At 42.7% G+C, this 25418-nt stretch overlaps 1 protein-coding gene across 2 annotated transcripts in view; it reads left to right on the top strand.

The window, feature by feature from the left end:
* Positions 1-6366: 6366 nt before the first annotated feature.
* The window catches only part of LOC139541048 (transducin-like enhancer protein 4), a 73820-nt gene continuing 54768 nt past the window's right edge, over positions 6367-25418 (top strand). For both annotated transcript variants that reach the window (XM_071345221.1, XM_071345219.1), the window contains exon 1: positions 6367-7119. In XM_071345221.1, coding sequence (XP_071201322.1) covers positions 7096-7119 — 24 coding nt within the window. In that variant the 5' untranslated portion in view covers positions 6367-7095. The remainder of the gene's footprint in view (positions 7120-25418) is intronic.

The following is a 25418-nucleotide window of genomic DNA, read 5'->3' as shown; positions in this document are numbered from 1 at the left end:
GTGATGGATTAGTGCAGTGTTATGAAGGGGAGACATGTACTTCTCAACAGTTTTTGAAAGTGTAGCCTACCTCAACCTGCTCCCCTTTCGACTCAAAGCACAGAGAATCAGACTGATCCAAACTGGCTCTGGTGGATGAGATACCTCCTGGGTGGCTCGGACAGTTGACAGTCCTAAAGTCATTTGGAGAGATCAATTGAAGAGGTACATTTTTATGAGCTCAGCATAACTAACATTTCTTGCTTTCTCAAATGTCAACCAAAAGCTTAACATACTTTGACTCACATGCTTCACTGAAGTGTAGGGCGTCAGGGCTCTCTGTGGTCGACCCTCCAACTGCTCCAACTGGTGAAGATTGTTGGTTTCCACCGAGGTAACCCTTATGAAGACATAAAGAGAAAAATGTAACTGCTTAACGTTACCCTGAATTGTGAATTTCTCTGCCCCCCATGAATGTTGGGCCTCTGGTCGAGATCAGTGGTGCCTTCATAGTACTTCGCCTGGTTGGAAAGATAAAATAAAATCTCCTCGTGGGATGCCATTGAAGTGCAAGCTGCATACAAACGGAAAGCAGCTACAATAACAGTTAGTTAGCTAGATAATGTTTGCTAAATAGAACTGTCTGGCTGAGGTATATAGTAGCTAGCAATGTCAATATAAAATCAATATAAAAACAGCTTAAATTACATATTCCTATTTAACAATATTTTTGTATATAAAAAAATACGTATGGTAAAGAAATAGTGTTATCTTTCCAGTCTTTTCGGTCCTCTGAAGCAGCAGGCAGTCAGCAGGTTGTCACCGTCAAAAACACTGTCCTTGGAGAATAATTCTGAGGTAATAGTTCTGCGCGGACTGAGCCAGGTGAAATAGAACTAGAACTGCCGGCGTCCTCCTTCCTTTGCGGCCGCTACGAGGTAAAAGCATCACAACGTACGCTTTGGTTCATTACGTAATCTGGTCAGAATTTTGCAAGTTCTAGCAACAGCCAACTGATTGAATTCCATTGTGATTTAGAGGGGGAAACTATTTGGCATGACAGGACTATCATTTGTTTTTCAAAAGGACAATGACCAAACAATTCTTCAGGCTGTGTAAGTGCTATTTGACCAAGAAGGAGAGTGATGGAGTGCTGCATCAGATGACCTGGCCTCCACAATCACCAGACCTCAACCCAATTGAGATGGTTTGGGGTAAGTTGGATCGCAGAGTGAAGGAAAAGCAGCCAACAAGTACTCAGCATATGTGGGAACTCCTTCAAGACTGCTTTAAAAGCATTCCAGATGAAGATGGTTGAGAGAATGCAAAGCTGTCATCAAAGCAAAGGGTGGCTACTTTGAAGAATCTAAAATAGATTTTGATTTATTTAACACTTTTTAAGTTACTACATGATTCCATATTTGCTATTGCACAGTTTTGATGTCTTCACTATTATTCTACAATGTAGAAAATAGTAAAAATAAAGAAAAACCCTGGAATGAGTAGCTGTGTCCAAACTTTTGACTGGTACTGTATTTGTCCTATGAGGTTGAAATCTGCAACAGTTTACTGTGTGCTACTGTGAACTAAGGAGTAGCTGCTGAGTTCAGAGCAGAGAGAACCTTCCTGGAGAATGGGAGGTGGAATTTGTTCTCCTCTTGACGGAGTTGTAAACAGAACTATCATTATAGTGAAACATGCCCTGACAGACTGACTTTCACACACATGGGAGGGAGGCAACAAGTGAAGAGTAGAGAGAGAGAGCGAGAGAGACAGTGTGAGAGAGAGTGGAGACAGGCACAGAAAGAGAGAGATAAAGAGAGATCTGATAGAGAGAGAAAGAGGAGGAAGAGAGAGGTGAGTCACTGCTCTGAGGGTGGCTATAGGCAATGAGGTACAGGGCCAGAGGTGACAAACATACTCACTCAGGGAATAAGCCCCATCTATCAGAGTGATCGATGCTCACTGACAAGTGTGTGTGTGTAACTCCCTTTGGTTGCGCGCGTGTTTTTGTGTGTGTGTGTGTGTGTGTGTGCGTGCGTGCGTGTGTGTGCGTGCGTGCGTGCGTGTGTGTGTGTGTGCAGCAGGTAACACAGTCACAGACAGGGACAGAGTGACAACACTGTTTCAAACAGGAATGCTTTCAAAGCAGACAGCTGGAGTGAGTTCAAAGCGCTGTGATGCTTTACAGTAACATGATAGAAATACAAACTACGGAGTACTGCATCAACAAATGTCAGTCTCTATGACTTATATTACAGCTAGCTGTAGGTTGCAGATGCAAAAACGTACAGTAAAAAGAGTCCTTGCTGACTTCTATCTTCTCATGTTGACAGAACAAAAATAACAGACACACCCAGTGTTGCCTGGAGAAGTGGATATACTCCCATTTTGCCCCAAATGAATCAAATGGCCTGCCCAGCGAAGGAAAGGAGCCCTGTGTGAAAAAGTCTATGAGAAACAGTGACATACACTCTGAATTACCTAAAATGATAAATCACATATTGGTCTTTCACAGTCACGCCAACCCAAGCTGTACTGTGCAGTAGGCCTACTATTGAAATATATATTAGTCAGAAATTCACAGGTGTCAGATTTTCTCAACTTTTTTTCAGGTTTTTGTTCTCAAAGTAACACTTTTTTTTCAAAGTCCATAACTATGCCACATCAGGAGACCACTTTAAAATATATTTTTAAGGGTAGTTACCCTTTATTTCAAGCGTGCAGGCACCTAGCACTATTGTTTGATTGAGTGGTGATTCTGTAGCACATGAGACTGAGTTTGCAAAATAAACGGGCACTGGACTGATGCAAATAATCATGATATCATTCTGACAGGTAGGCATAGGCTATTTTGTAACTAGTTAACATTTAATAGAGTTTTCGGGAAAGCCTTTCCATCAACCATAAGACAGTTAGGCCTATCATTAGCATCACTATATATAAAGGCATTATTCTAATCATATTAGCAACCCATGATAATTGTTGCATCTTTAAATCCCCCCTATTTTTAACATATATTTCCATCTCTATCCATGAAACCGCTTGCGTGTGCTGTGCGCATTTTAGAACGGTGTTTTCCCGCAAATTGCATTTTGGAATATTCACGCGTAGGTCTACTGCGGCGTGTACATTCCTGCGTCTAAAATGTGAATTAATTATAGTTGATCAACATTTTAAGATAAACATTCCGATCTGTTCCATCAGCCCTGTTAATTGATATGGCGTATACCTCCACTACACTACTCTGATACCTATCAATGAGGATTAAGAAGTGAGCATACGCAATGCACAATGAAAAATAAGTGGGTATACAGCGTATACCCTCACCACTGCACACACCTCATTATATTCTGTCCATGTGCATGGCATAATGGTCTTGGTCTCATATGAGAATACTGTAAACAGAATCATTACTTTCTGCTTTGAAATGAACGTAAGTGTAATTTTTTCAGTCTCCCTCACTACATTTCTAATCTTTAATTCGGACTGTGGACACGAGTAGGGAGCTTTCCCGCTCAGTTTAGGAATAGAAGGATTTAAATTAACGGCGGAATTTACTGAGCATTTATGTAGCGTGACTGACAGCGGGAGTCTGTGAAGGGATAGGTGTGTGCGTGTTGGTGTGTGTGTGTGTGTGTGTATAATAATTGGAACTTCAATGCCCACAATCCCCACAGACTCTTCAACTCCCCCTCCATTGCCCGCAACCAGTCATTGGACATCTGAGCCATGATTGGTCAGATTTTTCCTATGACGTCAAGACCCAACGTGGGACAATGTATTGCTTATTGGCTAAAGTAGGCACCAAGCTCGGCCAATCAGAGAGCGATTAGACAGTTTTTACAGCGGCAAGCTTTTAAGGTGGTCTTGAAGTATTTGTATGTTCTCGTTTCCTCAAATTGAATCACCTCAGAGGCGGATCTAATTTCTCGAAGATAATGTTTGCCTGTCTCATCGCCAGTTATGTTATATTTACATAGTTGTTTACATCTAGGGCTGTCATTTTTCTCCTATAGCCTAGACATGTTTAGACATGTTTATATTGATCAATTCGAGGGAAGTTATGGCGCTTAGATAACAACCTAACATTACATGCATGAATTTTGAAAGAAAATTGGGGAAAACTCACCTGTTTAGGTTTACTGATGAAGAATCATTACTGCCAAGTTAAATATGTTTGCAATCTGATACAGTTTCAATGTGCATGTGTAGGTTATAGAAATATGATAATGCGGCTGCATTGTTGACTAGTTAAACTATGATATCATTATGCACACTGTGATCAGACAGGTAGGTTCAAATCAAATGTTATTTGTCACATGCGCCGAATACAACAAGTGTGGACCTTACAGTGAAATGCTTACTTACAAGCACTTAACCAACAATGCAGTTTTAAGAAAAATACCTAAAAAAACGAGAAATAAAAAAACAAATAAAAGAGCAGCAGTAAAATAACAATAGCGAGGCTATATACAGGGGATATCGGTACAGAGTCAATGTGCGGGGACACCGGTTAGTCGAGGTCATTTGAGGTTCGAAGCTCACTTCTCTGAAGATTCAATAGGCCTACACATAGAACCTTTGGGATTTGTTGAGTTTACATGTACACATGTACACAGAAAACCTTAGTCATTAGGGAGCTGCCATTAAATTACTATTCAAATGGTTCTTATAGATACATCAAAGGCCAATGCTGCATGCAGGTTCACTATACATACAATACAGATTGAATTGTCTGTTTATTTTCTTTCTATAAATCACTATCTGACATCATTCAAGTTAATACAGTTTGGTAAGATATGAATAAGAATAGAATATGTAAGTGTGACTTGATTAAGTAACCTACATTATACTGTGCAAGAGAAGGTAGAGGGGTCAGTGGAGAAGGAGGGGTTAGTGAATGGGATAAGGGCAGTTTAGACTTGAGTATGGAGTATCACAAACACTGGTCAAAAACACTGGTACCACCAAAAACTCTGACCACCATACTTAGGTGTTGTCAGGCTCATCTCAAGGTGCCTTAATAGACAGACACACTCATCCCTATTAAGCCGGCACCCAGCCCTGTTTATCCAGCACCACCCAGTCAGCCCTGTGTAGATTAGACAGCTCATCAGCCTATCAGCCTTGAACCCTGTGCTCCTGATCAGCTCTCCAAGGGAAATAGACTCAGAGTCATGTGAATAATTACCTGCCTAGATAACCATGATTAGTGCAATCCCCTACCTGCCTGGGAGGAGGGTAAGGTAATACCACCTCTCAGATGGAGGGAGGGAGGGAGGGAGGGAGGGAGGGAGGGAAGGAAGGAAGGAAGGAAGGAAGGAAGGAAGGAAGGAAGGAAGGAAGGAAGGAAGGAAGGAAGGAAGGAAGGAAGGAAGGAAGGAAGGAAGGAAGGAAGGAAGGAAGGAAGGAAGGAAGGAAGGAAGGAAGGAAGGAAGGAAGGAAGGAAGGAAGGAAGGAAGGAGATGAGGGGGTGGGGTGGTAAATGAGTTATTGGATGATGAAGTGTGTAAGATGAAGAGCAATAAGAGATGGATGAATAAAGATTGAGAGAGGGGTGTGAGGGTTAATAGGGATATGAATAACACTACTTACTGATTGTAAGAGAGAAGTATTGATGTGCAGCACAGTTAGGCTATCTGAGGTCCAGGTGTGTTTATTAACCTATTATTGTGAGCTTTAGTGTATCAAATGCCTTAGTTATTGTAAACTTCAGTTGTGTAAAAATGAAAAGAGCTTTACTTGTTAGGTGACCTCTTTTTCAAGATGCCGTAAGAGATGAGTGTGTGTGCGTGTCTGTCTGCCTGTGTGTTCTTTCCTTGTACGAGTCTTGGAAGCCATGAGAGTGGGATGTTCAATCGTAAGGGATTAATTCCTGGTTGATCAAGTTCAACAGCGAAGCCGCCCTCGGTAAACTCATCTAGCCTATAGCCAAATGGTGGGATTACTTACTTATGGAAATAATACCCTTTAACAAACAGGTCTGGGCAGAAATAACCACTACAATATTCAAATGTCTCAAGATGTTGTTATTTACATCTGATGTATTTATAATATGTGTGTGTTTCTGTTTGTGTGTGCGACCTAGAATACAGACAGGTCTTTTATCTTCTCAGAATGACTAATTATCTGTATTTGTGTGCGTTTTTGTGTTTGTCTAAGTGTTTTATTTATGTGTGTGCACTCATATTTGTAACGATAGTATGTGAGGATGTGTGTCTCTGTGCCTGTCCCTTTGTGCATGGCTGATTGCTTTGTCCATCTGACCACAATTGAAAGGGTATCTCTAGCTATCTCAGTGTCTGTGTCTCTATCTCGGCCGCTCCACCTTAAGTAGAGCTTTAGCATGCTGTTGTGTTTGTGTTGAAGCCAACAGGCACAATATATTACAGTCTAGGGCTCGCTGCTGAAAAGCCTGCTGGATCTTCTAGTGACCTGCTGTTCTTTCCTGCTTTCCTGTGTTTTTTTCCCTTCAGATTTAGATTAAAAACAAAGCTCTCTCTCTCACTGTTTTTTCTCCCTCTTCTTTTTCTTTTCTATTCCAACTGACAAGCCAACCCTTCAGTTTCGGGTTCTGTGCTCTCCTATAAGAAGAAGAGGGGAGTTACTGTAGATTGTTGGTGTATTTGGATGGAGGAGTGTAGTGTTTGTATCTTGTTGGTGAAGGAACAGGGAAGGGGGGGTACTTAGGTGTAACGCTCGAGTTTCACTGCCATGTCAGTGCGCGTGGACTCTAACTGATCACAGAGCGAGAGAGTCAGAGGGAAACGAGAGTGTGACTTTGGTTACACCGAGGAGACGGAAAGAAGGAAAAGGAGTTTGGGGATCCGTTTTACCGTGAGACTTGTAGGATGCACTGACGGACTGAGCTCTCCCAGCTGTGTCGACAGGTTCCCGTGTTGGAAAGACAGAGAGGAACAGAAAGAAGAGAAAAAAGCAGGACTGGGCAGGAGTGAGGACTACTCTTTCCAGCCTTGCCTGAGCCCAGACCAGAGCAGGGGGAGAGATCTGGACTAAGCTGTGTTCCTGGTTGAGGGTAGAGGAGTGGAGGGCCAGGGGACGGGCTCTGACCTGGCCATCAAACAGACCGTGAGCATCTCCTCTCCTGGGACCATGTACCCTCAGGGCAGGCATCCGGTAAGTGACACTTCTCTATCTGAATACTGCTCAGTAACAAGGTCAGAGACTGCACTGAGAGGGACAGTGACATGGAACAGTTATGGTGCTTAAAGAGATTCCTTCTAACACACACACACACACAAACCACACACATGCGCACACACACACAAACCACACACACACACACACACACACACACACACACACACACACACACACACACACACACACACACACACACACACACACACACACACACACACACACACACACACACACACACACACACACACACACACACACACACACACACACACACACACACACAACCTCATACCCTCCACTGTCTATCCCCTGTCACCTGCACACAGGTGCTGTTGAGAGCAAGTTGAGAGGTAGTTGTTTGGGTGGTATAGCTGACTCCCACTTTACTCTAGTGTGTGTATGTTTGTCTGTCCTGTGTGTGTGTGTGGTATATTTGTTTATGTGTCCAGGAATAGCGTGTTATAAGGCAGAGGGATATGTATTCCTCTCCCTTCCTCCCTCCATCCCTCCCTTCATTACTATAGTGTTGGGGACTGAAGGATGGAGCTGGAAGAGGGGGTGGGTTTGACCACACATGCGAGAGAGACAGACACAGAGAGAGACATATACAGACATGAGGTCTAGTCGCTATAATCAGATGTGTTGTCTGTTTCTTTGTATCTGGTGCAAATGGGTCAGTGGACACTCCATTTTCAGCCTGCAACCACAGAGAATTATGGATGACATTTTCAGAAGAGGGGGCATGTGAAATCACTTATAATCACAGACAGAATGCAAATAAGTGGAATAGAATGGAAGCAAGATTGAGAGAAAACAAAGGCATTGTGAATTAGAAATTGAAATGAATAGGAGATCACACTGAAAATAGCTCAATACTCAGTCTGTTCTCTCTTTTGTCACATCAGAGGTTTTGTTCAGAGTTCAACAGTGTTTGTGATAAAGTTCAGTCCCAGATTGAGCCAAATCTAACAGATCAATACATACTTCTGCTGCCATTGGAACTTACTTCTGCTGCCTGCTGGTGTAATGGGATCTACAGCACAGAGAAGGTGGGAGGGTGTGTGTGTGTGTGTGTGTGTGTGTGTGTGTGTGTGTGTGTGTGTGTGTGTGTGTGTGTGTGTGTGTGTGTGTGTGTGTGTGTGTGTGTGTGTGTGTGTGCGTGTGCGTGTGCGTGTGCGTGTGCGTGCGTGCGTGCGTGCGGGTGGGTGGGTGCTCACCTTGTTATACTAATGTCTTATGAATCAATGTATTCATATTTATTTATTTGCAAACTATCACGAATTACAAAGGGAAACCCAGCCGCAAGTTGCCCAGTGACTTGAGCCTACCATATGAGCTAAATGCCTTCTATGCTCTCTTCGAGGGAAGCAACACTGAACCATGCGTGAGAGCACCAGCTGTTCCGGACGACTGTGTAATCACGCTCTCCGTAGCTGACGTGAGTAAGACCTTTAAACAGGTTCAAATTCCCAAGGCCGCAGGGCCAGACGGATTACCAGGACGCATACTCAGAGCATGCACTGATCAGCTGGCAAGTGTCTTCACTGACATTTTCAACCTCTCCCTGACCCAGTCTGTAATACCTACATGTTTCAAGCAGATCACCATAGTCCCTGTGCCCAAGAACGACAAGGTAACCTGTCTAAATGACTATCGCCCCGTAGCACTCACATCTGTAACCATGAAAGGCTTTGAAAGGCTGGTCATGACTTACATCAACTCCAACATCTCAGACACCCTGGACCCACTCCAATTTGCATACCGCCCCAACAGATCCACAGATGACGCAATCTCTATTGCAGTCCACACTGCCCTTTCCCACTTGGACAAAAGGAACACCTACGTGAGAATGCTGTTCATTGACTACAGCTCAGCGTTCAACACCATAGTGCCTTCCAAGCTCATCACTAATATAAGGACCCTTGGATTGAACACCTCCCTCTGAAACTGGATGCTGGACTTCCTGACAGGATGCTCCCAGGTGGGGAGGGTAGGCAACAACCCATCCGCCACGCTGACCCTCAACATTAAATTTGACGACAACCTGATGGTAGTAGACCTGATCACCAACGATGATGAGACAGCCTATAGGGAGGAGGTCAGAGACCTGGCAGTGTGGTGCCAGGACAACAACCTATCCCTCAACGTCAGCAAGACAATGGAGCTGATCGTGGACTACAGGAAACGGAGGGCTGAGCATGTCCACATTCACATTGACGGGGCTGTAGTGGAGCGTGTCTAGAGCTTCAAGTTCCTCGGTGTCTACATCACTACGGATCTATCATGGTCCAAACACACCAACACATTCATGAAGCGGGAACGACAACGCCTCTTCCCCCTCAGGAGACTGAAAAGATTTGGCATGGGCCCTCAGATTCTCGAAGTTATACAGTTGCACCATTGAGAGCATCTTGACTGGCTGCATCACTGAGCACCCTGCCATCCAGGACCTCTATACCAGGTGGTGTCGGAGGAAGGTCCTAAAAATTGTCAGACTCCAGCCACCCAAGTCATAGACTGTTTTCTCTGCTACTGCAGGGCAAGTGGTACTGATGCACCAAATCTGGAACCAACAGGACCCTGAACAGCTTCTACCCCCAAGCCATAAAGACTGCTAAATAGTTAGTTAAATAGTTAACGAAATAGCTACCCGGACTACAGTATCTGCATTGAACCTTTTTAAACAAACTTTTTGGGTTGCTACTGTTTAGTATCTGTCACTTTATTCTTAGTTATATGTACATATCTACCTCAATTACCTCGTACCCATGCACGTCGACTCGATACTGGTACCCCTTGTATATAGCCAAGTTATTGTTACTCATTGTGTATCTATTATTACTTTAATAGTAATACAGTAATACAGTAATATAGTAATTACATGTTTTAATTTTCTATTATTTCCCTATTTTCTTTCTCTCTGCATTGTTGGGGAGAGCCGTGAGTATGCATTTCACTGTTTCGAAGAATGTGACGAATACAATTTTGATTTGATCAATGAACACATTAATGTCCAGATAAGTATAACATCAGACTCACTGGACATGACTATCTGGATACATTACATCAGTGTTAATTTTGGCAGCTATTTTAGAGTTAGTCTTTATGACTAAAATACATTTTAGTCTTACATGCTGACCAAACCGGACGCACACCATCGTGCGCACGTTGATTTTGTTCACCCACACCAGAAGCAATCAGGACACACAGGTTATTAATTTGGGGACAGGTCAAAAAGCATTGAACATTTATGGCAATCTAGCTAGCTATTAACATTGGGTTGTTATTTTACCTGAAATGCACAAGGTCCTAAACTCTGACAATTAACCACAGATAAAACGATCAACCAAATCTGTTTCTCGTCATCTCTCCTCCTTCCTTAAGGCTTCTTTTTCTTCTTTGGACTTTATATGGAGGTTGGCAACCAACTTTATAGCATTACTACAACCTACCGGAGTGTGGACCTAAGTTCATCTTTCAATCACCCACGTGGGTATATGCTCCTAAAAAACAATGAGGAGATGGGAGAGGCCGGACTTGCAGCGCGTCGAGCGTCACAAATAGAACCAATTCATATTTTAGCGCCTGGCCACGCAGACACTCGCTGACGCCCGCGAGCAGTGTGTGTGCAATGATTGAATAACATGTAGGTGTACATTTATTTAGCAATGCTCGCATACACGATGCGAGCGGTGTGGTTAGCATTTTAGTCACATTTTAGTAATTCCATCATTCTTAGTTTGTTATTGTCACCCCTTTAGATTTGAACGAAACCTACAGTATACATATTTTCCCATGGTAGAAGTGTTCAGAAACGAACCTTTTGGACCTGAATACCAAAACATTTAGGAGATAGAGGTGCCCAAAAATAAAACTTGCACCCTGTCTTTTCCTACTGGCACTGACTTTGCCGATAACTTCTGTATTGAGGAAAAATGGTACTTACTACGATTGTGATATGTGGTTGTCTCAACTAGCTACAGTATCTTAACCTTTACAGCCCAGGCGTTCCGCTAGCGGAACTCCTCCCACATTCCACTGAAAAGGCAGAGCGCGAAATTCAAAAAATATTTTTTAGAAATATTTAACTTTCACACATTAACAAGTCCAATACAGCAAATGAAATATACACATCTTGTGAATCCAGTCAACATGTCCGATTTTTAAAATGTTTTACAGCGAAAACACCACATATATTTATGTTAGCTCACCACCAAATACAAAAAAGGACAGACATTTTTCACAGCACAGGTAGCATGCACGAAACCAACCAAACTAACCAAGAACCAACCAAACTAACCAAGAAACAACGTCATCAGATGACAGTCCTATAACATGTTACACAATAAATCTATGTTTTGTTCGAAAAATGTGCATATTTGAGGTATAAATCAGTTTTACATTGCTGCTACCATCACAGCTACCGTCAGAAATAGCACCGAAGCAGCCAGAGTAATTATAGAGACCAACGTGAAATACCTAAATAGTCATCATAAAACATTTCTGAAAAATCGATGGTGTACAGCAAATTAAAGACAAACATCTTGTGAATCCAGCCAATATTTCCGATTTTTTAAGTGTTTTACAGCGAAAACACAATATAGCATTATATTAGCTTACTACAATAGCCTACCACACAACCGCATTCATTCATCAAGGCACGTTAGCGATAGCAATAGGCACGTTAGCGTTAGCGAATTAACCAGCAAAAGATATTAATTTTCACTAACCTTCATAAACCTTCCTCAGATGACAGTCCTATAACATCAGGTTATACATACACTTATGTTTTGTTCGAAAATGTGCATATTTAGAGCTGAAATCAGTGGTTATCCATTATGCTAACGTAGCATCTTTTTCCCAGAATGTGCGGATATTTCTATTAGACTCTCACCTATTCTGACCAAATAGCTATTCATAAACATTACAAAAAAATACATGTTGTATAGGAAACGATAGATTCATTAGTTCTTAATGCAATCGCAGTGTTAGAATTCTAAAAATATCTTCATTACGACATAAGGCTTACGTTATGGCGAGAGATGCCCAAAACCTGGGCGCAAAACTACTAGTACACAGTTCGACAGATATATGTAATAGCATCACAAAATGGGTCCTACTTTTGGTGATCTTCCATCAGAATGTTGTACAAGGGGTCCTTTGTCCAGAACCGTCTTTGTTTGGTATTAGAACATCGTTTTTCCCTCTTGAATTAGCAAGCACACTGGCCAAGTGGCGCGAAGCTATCCTTCCTGAATATATGCAGACAAAGCAACACGCCTAACGTCCCGAAAAAATTTCAATAATCTAATAAAACTATATTGAAAAAACATACTTTACGATGATATTGTGACATGAATCAAATAAAATCAAAGCCGGAGATAGTATTCGCCTATAACGACAGCTTTTCAGAAGGCAATTACAGGTCCCTCCACGCGCCTTCCAGAAAACCTAAAATGGGGGACACGTCATTCCAAGAGGATTCATTCCATCTCAGACCAAGATAATCACCTCATTTCTCCTCTCACTTCCTCTTGACATCTAGGGGAAGGTGTATGACATGCAAGTATATTCATACGTATCATGCCCATTTATAGGCAGGCCCTTGAACACAGCATCGATTTCAGACTTTCCACTTCCTGGTCAGAAAGTGTGCTGCCAAATGAGTTCTCTTTTACTCACAGACAAAATTCAAACGGTTTTAGAAACTAGAGAGTGTTTTCTATCCAATAGTAATAATAATATGCATATTGTACGAGCAAGAATTGAGTACGAGGCCGTTTAAATTGGGCACGATTTTCCCCCAAAGTGAAAATAGTGCCCTCTATCATCAACAGGTTTTAAGATGAATGCACTTACTGTGAATCGATTTGGATAAAAGTGCCTTCTAAATGACCAAGATACATCCATGTCTTCATAATTGTTTTACCTTTAACGTCAATTATCTAAAAACGTGTAAAAAAAAAAAAAAAAGATACAAAAATGTGGATATGTTTTGGCTGATAAATGTACTAAAATGGGAATAACATTTAAATGTAAGCTTTCAAATGGTAGCACAAAGATGGTTGGAAGTTCACACATTAGAGAATGTTGACTTTAATTGGAATATCAGTTGTTTGAAATCAAACTGTTAATATTCCACAGGTAACCTATTGAAATCATCGAAATATAGATAATAGAATAGACATTTCCATTTAAGTTGACATTCGACAGTGGGTTGACCGGCAGCTATCTTTGTGGTAGTAATTGTAAGTTAAAATTAAATTTCAATGATGTACCAGCTTAATTAGTGTTCTGAAGGGATATGTCCATTCTAGGAATTATTTCTACAGTATGATTGAAATGACACTCACCCTGTATTCAGTATGTTGCACAATCACCTCAGATGATGTAAAATAAGGTCTAAGCTAAAACATTTGAGAAGATGAAGAAAATCTGACATTGTTTTTTTTATCATTTACGTTATAAAGGTTAGAAAATTACAGTTTTATTTAATAAAAAGCTTTTCAATAAATTAGAAAATAGTTTGACAAACTTGTTTGTAAGCTTTTAAATAAAATCAAGCTCAACTGTTTATCTTTTCCCGTGATGAAGCTGTCCATGGTGGTGAATGCAAAACGGGTCAACTTTGAGCACCTCGATCTCCTAAATGTTTTGGCATTCAGTTCAAAAAGTAACTTTCTGACCTCTTCTACCATGGGCAAAATGTATGTAAAGTTTCGTTCAAATCAAAAGGGATGCGTTCGAAAGGGGATTGAAATCAAATGGAACTACAGGAAAGGGAGGGCCGAGCATGATGCCCCCACTCACATCGATGGGGCTGCAGTGGAGCGGGTTGAGAGTTTCAAGTTCCTTGGTGTCCACATCACCAACAAACTATCATGGTCCAAACACACCAAGAAAGCCATGAAGAGGGCACGACAACACCTTTTCCCCCTCAGGAGACTGAAAATATTTGGCATGGGTCCCCAGAACCTCAAAAAGTTCTACAGCTGCACCCTCGAGAGCATCCTGACCGGTTGCATCACCGCCTGGTATGGCAACTGCTCGACATCCGACCGTAAGGCGCTACAGAGGGTAGTGCGAACGGCCCAGTACATCACTGGGGCCAAGCTTCCTGCCAATTAATTACTTAAAAATCATACAATGTGATTTTCTGGATTTTTGTTTTAGATTGCGTCTCTCACAGTTGAAAAGTGTACCTATGATAAAAATGACAGACCTCTACATGCTTTGTAAGTAGGATTGCAAAATTGGCAGTGTATCAAATACTTGTTCTCCCCACTGTATATACTAAGCGCTGTCAGAGGAAGGCCCAAAAAATTGTCAAAGACTCCAGTCACCCAAGTCATAGACTGTTCTCTCTGCTATCGCACAGCAAGTGGTACCAGAGCACCAAGTCTAGGACCAAAAGGCTCCAAAGATCGAACCCTTTTTTTAAATGTCCGCCTAAAATGACATACACAAATCTAACTGCCTGTAGCTCAGGACCTGAAGCAAGGATATGCATATTCTTGATACCATATTTGAAAGGAAACGCTGAAATTAATGTAGGAGAATATAACACCTGGTAAAAGATAAAACATGTGTTTTACATTTTTTGTTGTTGTTCCATCATCTTTGAAATGCAAGAGAAAGGCCATATATCCAGATAGAAGTCTTGGTGTAATTTAAGTTTGGGCAACAGATCCAGTGAAGCATTACATTACTACACTACATTTTGTAACAAGTCTGCCAGGAGTTTGCCCAAATGTGCTGAATTGGTCAATTGATACATTTTCAAGTACATTACTATAGAGAACATACAAAAATGCTATGGTAATAAAAATTTTGTTCACACACATCCAGGAATGTCATACATGATGGATAATTAGCTTCTCTACAGAAAAAAACACTAACCTTCACACATCTAGATGGCCATGCGGGGTGGTTGTGGAGCCAGAGACAGCAGAGGTTCAAACTGTAGAACCCAGTTCCTACATTTGAATATAAAAATGGATTTTATAAAACAAAACTATGCTACATTTCATCTCTGGGACCCTCAGGATGACAAATCAGAGCAAGATTACTGAATGTAAGTACATTATTTACCTTCAGAGGTGAATGTATCAAACCAGTTGCCGTGATAAAAGTGTTTTGATGTTGTGCACTCTCCTCAAACAATAGCATGTTATTTTTTTCACTCTAAAAGCTACTGTAAACTGGACACAAGAATTTAAGCTTTCTTAAAGACATGTCTATGAAAGTCCTGGAAAGTTTGCTGTTACTTACAACGTCATTCTAGTCACATTAGCGCACGTTAGCAACAACGCCACGGTTTAGGGACACAGATCCCGTAGAGGTTAACAGCTTCTACCCCCAAGCCATAAGACTGCTGAACAATTAATCAAATGGCCACCCAGACTATTTACATTGACCCCCCCCCCCCCCTTTGTTTTTACACTACTGCTACTCGCTGTTTATTATCTATGCATAGACACTTTACCCATACCTACATGTACAAAATAATTCTACTAACCTATACCTCCACACATTGACTTGGTACCGGAATCTCCTGTATATAGCCTTGTTATTTTTATTGAGTTACTTTTTTATTTATTTATTTACTATTTTTACTTTAGTTTATTTATTAAATATTTTCTTAACTCTTTCTTGAACTGCATTGTTGGTTAAGGGCTTCTTAGTAAACATTTCACGGTAAAGGTCTACACCTGTATTCGGAGCATGTGACAAATAAAATTTGATTTGACCTGACGAATTGAGGCTGTTCTGAGGGCAAAAGGAAGGTGTTCCTAATATTTTGTGGACTCAGTGTATCTTAAACGTATGTCTGCATTCAGATATAGATTGCTCTGTTCAATATCACATACCCTTACATTTTTTGACCAGTGGACTGGGTCAGGGATGTTGTTTTGATTTGCCAATTCATAGGCAAGTTCTCTGCATTTGATGCTACTAAGCCCATGAAACTGGCCCGCACCATTCTTGATATGTTTAGCAAGCTTAGACTCGTGTACCTCTTCTACTCTGTCATAGGCTCTCTTTCGCACAGGTACATACATGTTTGTTTTCTTTTTTGTCAATGTACCTCTTCAGTGTCATAGTCAATTTGTTTATCCCTTGCTGCTGCTCAAATGGACTTATTCCCTTCTCTCACATCCTTGGCTCACCCTTGGCTCCTCTCTCAAGAACCTCAAGGGGTGCTAGACCCCCGCTTTTTTAACGTTTGTATACACAAGGCATGATGATGTCTGCTCTGTATAACAATAAAAGTTCACTATCTTGAGTTCATATGCATGACACATTGCAAAAACACTATGTATATTATGCATAAAACTGTCAAAATTTAATCATAATTTCTGTGGGATATGGTGGCAATTGGCTAAATTAGCCCACACAGCTACAAGGATGCACTTTCATGCTAGTTTTAGGACCTCATATTGTAGCTTATAGAGACCCCAATTGAAGTACAAAACAATCTTAAAACTATCTACTTTGGTTTAGATACAGGCATCATGAAACCTATAACCCAATAATTAATCTGACTTTATGAAAACATTTTTGGGGACCTTACCACTTTTCCCATGTGGTTTCTTCCGTCAAAGACTTGATGAAATGGTGACCTCTTCATAAAACTTTGTCTCAACTTACCTCACTCCCCTTACATCCACTGACTAGTGACCACTTTGTCTTTACCTGTAGGGATTCACAGCATGGACTTAAATATAACATGGTATTATGTGATGTTAAACACATCTTTGTAGTTTACATATTTTGGTTGTTTGATGGTGCAGGCTTTGGTGGAGGACATCAGCTCCTGCTTGCTTAGACAGAGAATGTGTGTGTGTGTGTGTGTGTTGACTGTGAACGCCCCCCCACAGACAGTGTTGTGATAGAAGGTGTCTGGAGAGAGTTGATCTGGCCCTAGACTGATCCTGATCTGATGGGAGCAGACCCGCACAGGAGGGAACTTACCGCAGGCAGACAGGGGCAGCGTGTATGTGTGTGTCTGAGTCTGTATCTGTCTGTGTGTGTATGTGGCAGGGACAGAGAGCCTACTTACTGCTCCACCTGGGTGCCATTGCCATGTTGCAGCACTGCCTGGCACTGTGCGTATGCGTGCAGGCATGTGTGTGCGTGTGTATGCAACTGTGCATTCTGTTCTTTGGCAGAACTGGAGTGGAGAGGCAACGGAACAGTTCATACTCCCCATGACTATTCAGAGTCTGCAGAAAGTAGCTTTTCACAAACTGTGCTTTTAACTATTAGTAATCTCTCACCTCCCTAGTAAATCTGGCCTTGTGTGTCTCCTGGACTTTAGGCCCGTATTAATACTATAGCTGGGTCCTGTCTGTACTGGGTCTGTCCTCACTCTTCTAGGCCTCTAAAGGTAACAGCCAATTAAACAAACCAACGCACAAATCACATATGTTCCCTTAATGAGGGTAGGTCGCACGGTGGCGTGCGTGTGTTAACTCTGTCTCGCTGTTGTGTAGGTCGCCTGTTTTCCTCTGGACATATCTGTATTGTGGGGCTTGTTTTTCTGTTTGTACATCCATACCCTAATGAAATACATGTAGAGTACCAGTCAAAAGTTTGGACACACCTACTCATTCCAAGGTTTTTCTTTATGTTTTACTATTTTCTACGTTGTAGAATAATGGTGAAGACATCAAAACTATGAAATAACACATATCGAATCATGTAGTAACCAAAACATTGTTCAACAAATCAAAATATATTTTATATTTGAGATTCTTCAAAGTAGCCACTCTTTGCCTTGATGACAGCTTTGCACACTCTTGGCATTCTCTAAACCAGCTTCATGAGGTAGTTACCTGGAATGCATTTCAATTAACAGATGTGCCTTGTTAAAAGTTAATTTGTGGAATTGACTTCCTTCTTAATGCGTTTGAACCAATCAGTTGTGTTTTGAAAAGGTAGGGGTGGTATACAGAAGATAGCCCTATTTGGTAAAAGACCAAGTCCATTTTATGGCAAGAACAGCTCAAATAACCAAAGAGAAATGACAGTCCATCATTACTTTAAAACATGAAGGTCAGTCAGTTCGGAAAATTTCAATAACTTTGAAAGTTTCTTCATGTGCAGTCGCAAAAACCATCAAGCGCTATGATGAAACTGGCTCTCATGAGGACCGCAACAGGAAAAGAAGACCTAGAGTTACCTCTGCTGCAGAGGATAAGTTCATTAGAGTTACAACCTCAGACATTTTAGCCCAAATAAATGCTTCACAGAGTTCAAGTAACAGACACATCTCAACATCATCTATTCAGAGGAGATTGCGTGAATCAGGCCAGTAGTAAGAGACTTACTTGGGCCAAGAAACACGAGCAATGGACATTAGACCAGTGGAAATCTGTCCTTTGATCTGATGAGTCTAAATGTGCAATTTTTTTAAATTCCAACCACTGTGTCTTTGTGAGACGCAGAGTAGGTGAACAGATGATCTCTGCATGTGTGGTTCCCACTGTGAAGCATGGAGGAGGAGGTGTGATGGTGTGGGGGTGCTTTACTGGTGACACAGTCTGTGATTTATTTAGAATTCAAGGCACACTTAACCAGCATGGCTTCCACAGTATTCTGCAGCGATATGCCATCCCATCTGGTTTGCGCTTAGTGGGACTATCATTTGTTTTTCAACAGGACAATGACCCAACACACCTCCAGGCTGTGTAAAGGCTATTTGACCAAGAAGGAGAGTGATGGAGTGCTGCATCAGATGACCTGGCCTCAACAATCACCCAACCTCAACCCAATTGAGATGGTTTGGGATGAGTTGGACCACAGTGTGAAGGAAAAGCGGCCAACAAGTGCTCAGCATATGTGGGAATTCCTTCAAGCCTGTTGGAAAAGCATTCCAGGTGAAGCTGGTTGAGAAAATGCCCAGAGTTTACAAAGCTGTCATCAAGGCAAAAAGTGGCTCCTTTGAGGAATTTTAAATATAAAATCTATTTTGATTTGTTTAACACTTTTTTGGTTACTACATGATTCCATATGTGTTATTTCAATGTTTTGATGTCTTCACTATTATTCTACAATGTAGAAAATAGTAAAAATAAAGAAAAACCCTTGAATGAGTAGGTGTGTCCAAACATTTGACTGGTAATGTACATCCTGGTACTGGTACTGTACATACGTCTTCTTCATTCATACTGTTACCTGATTTTTTTCTCTCCAGATAGCAAACAGGTTCTAAATCAATTATGAACACATCAATCCAGATTAACTGTTCTCTGTTCTGCAATCTCAACACTCATTCTCTCCTCAGTCAAGGCCCTTGTTGGTTTTTATAAAAATAACTGATCTGACTATGGTTTGGAACCCCTCCAAACCCTCTTTTCACCGCCAATCCCTCCATTTATAATCCAGAATTGGATGGCGGAGGCTTTTGCCTCTCACCACAATGGAGAGCCACCATCTCCAAATGGTTTTGTATTGTGACTGACTGGCAGCCTGGCTAGTGCCCTGGTATCAAAACCTTCAAGCGTTAAATGAGGGCTCCGCTCCAACTAAGATGCTGCTTGCCTGGAAATGTGGGGAATCGAAAGAGGTGTGTGTCTGTCTTAGGGCTTTGGTGGGTGTGATCCGCCCCCCTACCCCAGCCAGCCCTAGTCCCTACAAAGCCTTGCCTCCTGGAGAGCCCTGAGCCTGCTATCAGTCAGACAGACCCAGACCAATTGGATGCTATCAGAGCTCTAGAACTCCTGCAGTGTAGAGAGAGAGAGAGAGAGAGAGAGAGAGAGAGAGAGAGAGAGAGAGAGAGAGAGAGAGAGAGAGAGAGAGAGAGAGAGAGAGAGAGAGAGAGAGAGAGAGAGCGAGAGAGAGAGAGAGAGAGAGAGAGAGAGAGAGAGAGAGGGGGAGAGAGGGAGAGGGAGAGGGAGAGGGAGAGGGAGAGGGAGAGGGAGAGAGGGAGAGAGAGAGAGAGAGAGAGGGAGAGAGAGAGAGAGAGAGAGAGAGAGAGACCTTCTATAACAAAGCCATCACCTATAGACAGCTTAACCTAGAGAAGAGTCCCCTAAGCAAGCTGATCCTGGGGCTCTGTTTACAAACAGACCCTACAGATCCCCAGGACAGCAATTAGACCCAATCAAATAAGGAGAAAACAAAAAGATAATTACTTTACACATTGGAAAGAATTTACAACAAAAATAACAGAGCAAACTGGACTGCTATTTGCCCCTAAACAGAAAGCACACATTGGCAGAATACCCAACCATTGTGACTGACCCAAAATGAATGTATGTAACTATGTAACGACTCAGTAAGCATGGCCTTGTTATTGAGAGAGGCCACCATATGCAGACCTTGCTCTCAAGAGAAAACAGGCTATGTGCACACTGCCCACAAAATTAGGTGGAAACTGAGCTGCACTTCCTAACCTCTTGCCAAATGTATGACCATATTCGAGACACATATTTCCATCAGATTACACAGACCCACAAAGAATTCCACAAATCTATTGGCTAAAATACCACAGTGTGCCATCACAGCACAAGAAAAGGGCAACCAGTGACGAACAAATACCATTGTAAATACAACCCATATTTATGTTTTTTTGTTTTCCCTTTTGCACTTTAACTATTTGCACATCATTATAACACTGTACATAGCCATAATGACATTTTAAATGTGTCTATTCCTTTGAAACTTGTATAATGTTTACTGTTGATTTTTGATTATTTATTTAACTTTAATTGAGAGAGAGAGAGAGAGAGAGAGAGAGAGAGAGAGAGAGAGAGAGAGAGAGAGAGAGAGAGAGAGAGAGAGAGAGAGAGAGAGAGAGAGAGAGAGAGAGAGAGAGAGAGAGAGAGAGAGAGAGAGAGAGGTGAGTTACTGCTCTGAGTGTGGCTATAGGCAATGAGGTACAGGGCCAGAGGTGGAACGAGAACGAGAACCAGTGGCAGATTTAGGTATAGGGCTGGCGGCACGTGGCGGCACGGGGCGCCCGCACCAAAAAATTCTGAATGGTGACATTTGCGCGATCGGTTTTCTATCGCTCATTTGCACGTCACGTCAATGATATCATGTCACCATGTGGGACTCTAGGTCAATTAACCTTGTTGGAGTGGGAGCCCTGATTATAGTTTTGTGAGCTAGGCAGGCTACTGCCTGGGAAGATCTCCCACTCAGAAGTACGAGATGGGGAGGGGGCGGAGGTAGGTTGACCTCAGGTCTCCCCACTGGAAGCCCGAGGTAGGGGGAGCGGGGGAATCTATCAAATAGCGCACCTCTAACTTTGTACAGTACTAATGCAATTAGTAAAATCAGTCACACTATGAAATGCTACCAAATAAACCAAAATTCATTCATAGTACTGTGAATATATAGTTTCACAGACATATTGTTGCATTTTTTTCTGGTTTGTGCGAAATCGTTAAGAATAATATAAAACCAGTCTGCACACCACCACCATACAAGCTAGAACCGCCACTGACGAGAACACGCACACACATATCCCCTACATCCGGGATCATATTAACACTTCCCTCCTACACTTGGTACTCTTCATCTATTCATGTGCCTTTACCCTAAATATTTCACCAGCTCATGATTATTTCATGCCCCTCAGAATGTCTCTCTCCTGAGACGGAGTGAGAAAGACATAGAGATGGAAAGCGAGAGCGATAGAGAGGAAGGGAAGGTTAGAAGGATAGGCAAAGAGAGAGGAAGCGGGCGGCAGAACAGAAAGTGTGCCATAGAGCAGAGAGAAGCTCTGCAGTCCTGATCAGTCCCAGACCCGCATCTGTTTCCCTACCTCCCATGCTGCGGCTGCCAGCTCAGAAACACCAGCCTAAATTGAATGTTTCCCCCAGTGATTGATAGAGAGATGAGGGGGAAGGAGGGCTGTGGCCCGGCTTCTGGCTCTGTACTGTTATGTGATCTCTTGGCCCAGTCTCTCCCCTCCCCCCCCCCCCCCCCACACACACACACTCATAGATAATCCTTCCTAATTTTCGGCTCGCCCTGCTCCAGCTCTGCTCTGGATCCTCTAAATTGTGATTGACTGCTGATGTCCCACATAGCTGGCCTGTCTGTTTTCCCCCTCCCTTCCCTCCTCTCCTAGATTAACCCGATCAGTTTGAGGTTTCAGGATCCCCCATGCTGTCTGACACCACCAGGGCCAAACAGAGCCACACTGAAATGAGAGTCCCGTGTACGCCCCCCCCACACACACACTCTTAGAAAAACAGGTTATTTGGCGTTCCCCATAGGAGAAGGGGTTCTACTCTGTGGAAAGGGTTCTACCTGGAACCAATAAGGGTTCTTCAAAGGGTTCTGCTATTGGGAACAGCTGAAAAACCTTTTTAGGAGTCTAGTATTCCCCTGGCTGTGTGTTGGCGACATCACGGTCCCTCCCAGCCCCCCCTCTGTCTGAGCTGCCATCTGTCATATGCCAGGCCAAACCCCAAACTCACAGCTCATCCAGGACCAGTCACGGAGGGCCCTGAGCTCTGAGAACAGACCACGCTGGGTCTATAGTCATGTCTCTCTCTGTCTGAGTCAACCACAACCACAATCTGACCCATACAGAAAACCTGACTCACTTTGAGGAATGTGTTATTGTGAGTGAGGGCTTATGTAAAATGGACAGTGGTCAGTCTGGACTGTAGTTTGTGGTGGTCCACTGTCTAGTCAGACGGTTTGGTAGAGTGCAGTAGGGAGATATGCCATCTCTTCTCTATCTCCCGCCCCGCCCCTGCATGTGTGTGTCAGACCAGTGTGATGTGAATCAAGGTCAGTGGGGATTCGTCAGCAGCCGCCTCTTCCCCCTCCCCCTTAGGGGTTGTGTACTGAGTTAAGCCTGTCTGTCCAGCCAGCCGACACCCAGCCACAGCACTAGGCTAGCTGCTCAGCCCGCAGCTTAATTACTGAAAAGCCCACAGAGTGTCTGACCTCCACCGTTAGCCTAATTGAAATTTAATTGAATTTTCCTTGTCTAGACTAATTAAGCTCCTACTGAAACCGCCAATCTTTTAGCCACCTAGCCTAGCTAGCCTCTGGACGGCCGGGACGCGCATCCTATGGTGTGGGAAGAGAGGAAAGAAAGGGGGAGGAAAGAGGTGGAGCTGAGGAAGGCAAAGGGGAGAGGTCTGGTATTGGCTCTCAGGGGTGGGTGTGGTGAGAAAGAGAGATGGAGTGAGAGAATGAGAGGAGGGAGAGAGAGATTGACAAAGTGGTGCAGACTAAAGTGAGGTCGGGAGTGTGAGGTAAGCAGCCTGCACCACTGACCTGGAGCATGTGGTTAAATAACACTGAGCAGTGGCACTCATCGTCTGCCTAACGTCAGTTCTGTGTGTGTGTGTGTGTGTGTGTGTGTGTGTGTGTGTGTGTGTGTGTGTGTGTGTGTGTGTGTGTGTGTGTGTGTGTGTGTGTGTGTGTGTGTGTGTGTGTGTGTGTGTGTGTGTGTGTGTGTGTGTGTCTGGCATTGTCCCAGGCTTGTTGTGTGCAGCCCCATTTAGTACAAGTGTACACATATGCACAGTACCAGTCAAAGGTTTAGACACACCTACTCATCTAAGGCTTTTTCTTTATTTTTATTATTTTCTACATTGTAGAATAATAGTGAAGACATCACAACTAGGAAATAACACATATGGAATCACGTAGTAACCAAAAAAGTGTTAACTCTTGGCATTCTTTCAACCATCTTCACCTGGAATGCTTTTCCAACAGTCTTGAAGGAGTTCCCACATATGCTGAGCACTTGTTGGCTGCTTTTCCTTCACTCTGTGGTCCAACTCATTCCAAACCATCTCAATTGGGTTGAGGTTGGGTGATTGTGGAGGCCAGATCATCTGATGCAGCACTCCATCACTCTCCTTCTTGGTCAAATAGCCCTTACACAGCCTGGAGGTGTGTTGAGTCATCGTCCTGTTGAAAAACAAATGATAGTCCCACTAAGCACAAACCAGATGGGATGGTGTATCGCTGCAGAATGCTGTGGAAGCCATGCTGGTTAAGTGTGCCTTGAATTCTAAATAAATCACAGACAGTGTTACCAGCAAAGCACCCCCACAACATCATACCTCCTCCTCCATGCTTCACAGTGGGAACCCCTCATGCGAAGATCATCCGTTCACATACTCTGCGTCTCACAAAGACAGAGGTGTGGAACCAAAAATCTCAAATATGGACTCATCAGACCAAATTTCCACTGGTCTAATGTCCATTGCTCGTGTTCCTTTACCTAAGCAAGTCTCTTCTTTGCAGCAATTCAACCATGAAGGCCTGATTCACACAGTCTCTTCTGAACAGTTGATGTTGAGATGTGTCTGTTACTTGAAGTCTGAGGTGCAGTTAAATGCAGATTTCTGAGGCTGGAAACTCTAATGAACTAATCCTCTGCAGCAGAGGTAACTCTGGGTCTTCCTTTCCTGTGGCGGTCCTCATGAGAGCCAGTTTCATCATAGCGCTTGATGGTTTTTGCGACTGCACATGAAGAAACTTTCAAAGTTCTCGAAATGTTCCCGGATTGACTGACCTTCATGTCTTAAAGTAATGGTGGACTGTCATTTCTCTTTGCTAATTTGAGCTGTTCTTGCCATAATATGGACATGGCACACCTGTTCATTGAAATGTATTCCAGGTGACTTCCTCATGAAGCTGGTTGAGAGAATGCCAAGAGTGTGAAAAGCTGTCATCAAGGCAAATGGTAGCTACTTTGGAGAATCTAAAATCTAAAATATATTTTGATTTGTTTAACACTTTTTTGGTTACTACATGATTCCATATGTGTTGTTTCATAGTTTTGATGTCTTCACTGTTATTCTACAATGTAGAAAATAGTAAAAATAAAGAAAAACCCTTGGATGAGTCGGTGTGTCCAAACTTTGACTGGTACTGTATGTGTGCATGCATGTGTGTCAGTAGTATGTCCCTCCCTCATGACAGTTCCAACCCCTCAGCTATAAATACCAGGTCACAATAACCCCCAATGGACCTTGTCACTCAGATTCATATCACCACAATCCCTTCTCCAAACCCCTGGAAACTCCACTAGCATCCATGTTTTTATTCCTTTGCATCTAAAACAACAACATCCTTGATGTGTTTGTGTTTCCCCAACTACACAGCGAGTGGAACAACACCCAAAGTGCTTCAGACAGGCTCTGGGGGGAAGCAGGGTTCTCCTGGGAGGTGTTTGTTGAGATTCTTTGCTTTTAGCAGGTGAAAGACAGTGCCGTTTTAATGGTTGTGATTCACCATAAGTTATTCATTTGACGCTTTCCCTTCCTCAGTAGGCAGGAATA

Source organism: Salvelinus alpinus, chromosome 16 (genome assembly GCF_045679555.1).
Source record: "Salvelinus alpinus chromosome 16, SLU_Salpinus.1, whole genome shotgun sequence".
NCBI lineage: Eukaryota > Metazoa > Chordata > Actinopteri > Salmoniformes > Salmonidae > Salvelinus > Salvelinus alpinus.
This window is presented reverse-complemented; position numbering and strand designations above follow the sequence as displayed.